At 36.5% G+C, this 4,629-nt stretch overlaps 1 protein-coding gene across 2 annotated transcripts; it reads left to right on the top strand.

The window, feature by feature from the left end:
- Positions 1-2,608, top strand: LOC110923018. Of its 2 annotated transcripts, none has more exons than XM_022167210.2 (3): positions 1-210; positions 2,190-2,263; positions 2,336-2,608. In XM_022167210.2, exons 1-3 carry the CDS (start codon positions 156-158, stop codon positions 2,579-2,581), a joined length of 375 nt encoding a protein of 124 aa, XP_022022902.1. In that variant the 5' UTR covers positions 1-155; the 3' UTR covers positions 2,582-2,608. The 2 variants fall into 2 exon arrangements, with proteins under 2 accessions (XP_022022902.1, XP_022022903.1); XM_022167211.2 differs by lacking the exon at positions 1-210 and adding an exon at positions 1,216-1,412.
- Positions 2,609-4,629: the final 2,021 nt, after the last annotated feature.

A 4,629-nucleotide genomic window follows, 5' to 3' on the forward strand; every position in this document is an offset into this window, starting at 1 on the left:
TAATTGTACCTTATTATTTTGCTCATAAAATCTTAACTACAGATCATCAAAACTTTGATTGCAAATTCTCTCATCAAATTTTAATTTTCACTACAGATCATTCATAAGTTCTCTCATCAAAATTTCGATCGCGAATTCTTTCATCTCTTCTTAAGATGGCTCCAAATTCAAATCGAATTTCTGATGATGAAATCGACAACTACGGAATCGGTAAGTGATAGTTTCTAGTAATCAGATTTTGTATTTGTTGAATTTTATGATGATCATATCATCATTGATGCATAGATCTACTGTCTTGTTTGAATATCTAGTTGTTATTAGTGATTTCTTGAAGAATATCATTTGGTTGAGATCTTGTCTCTAAGTGTTTGACGAAATGTCTCACAGAATCTTTTGATCAAATTGCTATGGAAACGCTTCGTGAATCAGAATTTTTGATAGACATGATACGCCGTAATAGAGACGCAAGTCTTGCTCTTTGTTAGCTATGCCTAAATTGTTATCCACATTACATGTTCGTCAGTGGCGAAGCTTGACCCGAATGACGGGGGGTCGAAAACGTATATACCCAAAAATTTCTATAGAACCGGGTGTTGAAAACGTATATACCCAAAAAAATTGACCATTTATTACCATAGATACATAGACGGGTTCATCGAGAATGAACATATAATATGAAAATCAACGATGAAATTTGAAAATATATTTCTGAAGAGTTTCGTCCAACTAACAACGAATGAAAAGTCTGGAACAAAATCTTTTCCGAAATTTAATCTTTAATATATGTCGGATCGATAATCACTAATGCATATCGGTAATGTCACTTATACTTTACTTTTTCATCCTTTTAATAGTATTGTGTGTAGGCTTATGAACGGACCAAATTTTCACTAAACTTCTTGTGAACTGTACGACGGAAAGTTCGTAATATTGTTTGTTTCTAGTAAAAGCTTAAAAAAAAAATATTCTAGTTGTATACTTGTACAAGTTTTCTATTTTAGACCCGGTGGGCCCAAGCAAAGAAAATCACTTTTTAGTATTTAAAAGGCCCAACAACATTGTCGGTGGACAACGAAAGGAGACCCAGGGAAATCTGGGTTGGATCCTTGAGTCAAACGGGTTTTACCGGTAATTTCACTGTCGTGCCTACGGGCGGTTGGGTTACCGGGTTTTCCCCGGAATTGGTGGTGGACTCAGGTTACTCTCGGAGTACTCCGTTTGTCCAGTGGGTGCCCCGAGAGTGCTCGGGATTGAGTTTGTTGCCGTTCAAAAAAAAAGGCCCAACAACAGAAGTACTTAAACCCTTTTCTTCACTACACTGTTCCATAAACCCTATTTTTTTGAACAAAATGGTGATCATGTAGATGACAAGCTTTTAGAAGTTTGATATCTCTACAACATGAATAATTTCGGTAAGTGATTGGTTTTTAGTAACTAGATTTTGTTTGAATACCTATTTGTTATTTATGATTTCTTAAAGAATTATCACTTGGTTGAAAATGTATTTGTTGTTTGAGATTATGTCTTCAAAGTGTTTGAGGAAATGTCTCATAGAAACTATTTTTTGTCTATCCCTGTTTGTCGAGCTGCAAACGAACCAAACATTTAGCGAACAGTTCGTGAACGGTTCGGCGGGAAGTTCGTTTGTGTTTGTTCCTTTATTAATCAAGCGGAAATGAACAAGAAATTTCGTTTGTTTATTTAAACGAATGAACATGAACAAAGGCCGCGTTCGTTCATTTATGTTCGTGAACGTTCGGTGACGTGTTCGCTTATGTTCGATAGTTCATTAGTGTTTTTAGTTTGTATATTTTATTTAAACACTTCAAAATTCCGACAAAAAAAAATATTTAATAATTGTCAGTATATCATATATTTTGTTCTTGAACGCTTGTTTGTGTTCGTTTGTTTCCATTTGTGTTCATGCACATGATTTTGTGTTCATTATCGTTCGTTGCCTAAAATTAACAAACGGACACAAACAAACACGAACACGTTCATTTCCTTAACAAACGAACACAAACATAAAATCTCGTTCGGTAAGTGTTCATGAACAGTTCGAGAACACATATATCTCCTATTTGAAAATCTATTTATTATTTGTGATTATTTTAATAATATTATTAGTTTGAGACCTTGTCTTCTAAGTGTTTGACGAAATGTCTCACAGAAACTATCTTTGTCATCAGATCAACTTGTCATGGAAACAGCTCACCAAGTCGAATTTGTATACGACTTCGACAGGATACGCCGCAATAGAGACGTAAGTCTTGTTATTTGATCGCTTCAGCAAACATTTCTAGTATTACTAATCACTTGTGATCTCGCATTTTAGGATAAGGTTTTCGACGAGTATTTGCTGTTTACAGCATTAAAAATATTTTCGTTTGGTATGGCATTATGCTCTTTCGCACTCGCATTCAAATTGGATTTCTTTGTAAATCACCCGACGATGGCAAAGGCGGTGTCTATCACGGTTCTCGCGTGTCTCTTTCTTTTCGTTGGCGCAGTTCATGCAGTTGAAGGGATTTTATTCAGGATACTCGTTTGGCTTGTTCTGGCTTTACAATTGGCATTTTAGTAGAAATCTAGTAATGATCATTCATAATTTCACTGAGTTTTTAAAACCCGCGCGTTGTAATGGAACCGTTAAACCAAATCAATATAGTAGTAAAATTAAGTAATAAGAATGAAACCTTAGATGCTTTTTAAGTATAACTAGTATTAAGCATCCCTCGTCATGGCGGAGGCGTAAACTGTGCCAAATAGCATCAATGTCACACCACCACGAACGACCACCAACACTGAATTTTCGGCAAGACTGGAACACTTTCTGTTATAACAACCAAGCCTAGCAATAATAAGCCCAGTAACAACAACCAAGCCCAGTTAGGCCACATCTCCAATATGTACAGCCCAATAAATAAACGAGACATGTAGACATGTAAAATGTATGAATTAACCAAGAATGACAAAATGTAATACATTAAAAGCTGAGACGGTTAATCATGCATCATGTGCTGGCGTTGATAGCTGGAAGACAAAAGGGTACATGCACTAATGGTCTTTGTCCCGATTGCCGAGTGTTATGTGTCTTATGTCCAAGGCTTGATGCAAAACTACTATCAAGCTGGGGGGGTCTCATTGGAAGCAATCTCTCTATTTCTACGGGGTAGAGGTAAGGTTGTCTACATCTTACCCTTCTCAGACCCTACCTTTGTTTTGCTATTGGTGTGATTTAGTGAGTATGATGATGATGATGATGATTTGTATGTGAACATGGATATGATGTTTTGACTAGATAAATGTCTTTGCCGTGGTGTGGTGTGCACGTAAAAAGCTATATAATTTTAATTGTTTTATGCACTGATTCAAGTTTTAATATTTATATAAATACGATAAACTACTATCACATTACACTTAACATTGGACAATTGCACCCATCGTTGACAAAATATAGTATTGGTAAGATATCGAGTTCGTCTAAGGATATAGCGAGTTTTAGCACGAGTCTTCGTTAGCGTCTAATCAAATAAAAAGATGATAATAACCAAGTGCTTTTACGTTGATAGGTAATTCATCAAACTTCTAATCGTTTTTAGTGGATATTCATGAAAACATTAGGTCTAAGTTCTCATCAATGAAGAACAAACACAAATTGCTTTTTTATTGTCGATTGGAATTGAATTTCAATATATGTTTTGAATTTTGATGTCACATTTAATTATTTCAAGAACTCGATCACGAACCATGTTTTCTTAGGGTTTTTAGTTACAATTTATTTTTTATCATGAACCATGTTTTGATGTTTCAGTTAATAATCTCATCCCTTCGATCTTTTGCATGAACTATGTTTTTATGATGTTACGAAACAACTTATTTCATGAACCATGTTTTGCATCGGTGGCGAAGCTTGAGATTTCTGACCGAGTGGGGGAGTCACCGGACCTAAAAATTTCTATAAACCGAGGGGTCGTAAACGTATATACCCAAAAATTTCTATACGAAAACTACACTCTCCACTGAGCGAAAAGTTTGGAGAAGCCGGCCGCCCCCTCCCGCCCTGCTTAAGCTACGCCCATGTTTTGCATCCCATATCTCGTTGCCAAATAAATTGGTACCTCCTAATAAATAACAGAAAAGCAACTTATAAGGGTGTAAGGGGTGCTCACCTCTTAGGTGAGTCCCCCCTCTTACACATAACCAACCATAAAATGCCACGTCAACTCCCCTCTAACACTCCCCTAATACCCCTTTTTGATGGCGGCACTCCCCTCTTAGGTGAATTGGTTTTTTTTTAAAAAAAAAAAAAAAAAAAAAAAAAAAAAAGAAAAGCATTGATTGGTCAAGATCTCCCTCTCTCCTCCCTCTCTCCTCCCCTCTCTCGGCAACTCCCCACCTATTTCACCCTCTCTCTCTACTCTCTCTCTAACTCACCTAAGTGTTGGCAATGCTCACCTAATAGGTGAATGGAGTCACCTAAAGGGGTCACCTAAGGTGCCCCGGACACCCTAACGAAACTTACAGGGCAAATAAATTGCAACCAAATTGTTGGTCCACATTAAATAAGCCTATGAAATCCTATATAAATCACAAAAATCACACAAACACGGCACATACAAGGGCTTG

Source organism: Helianthus annuus, chromosome 17 (assembly GCF_002127325.2).
Source record: "Helianthus annuus cultivar XRQ/B chromosome 17, HanXRQr2.0-SUNRISE, whole genome shotgun sequence".
Taxonomy (NCBI): domain Eukaryota; kingdom Viridiplantae; phylum Streptophyta; class Magnoliopsida; order Asterales; family Asteraceae; genus Helianthus; species Helianthus annuus.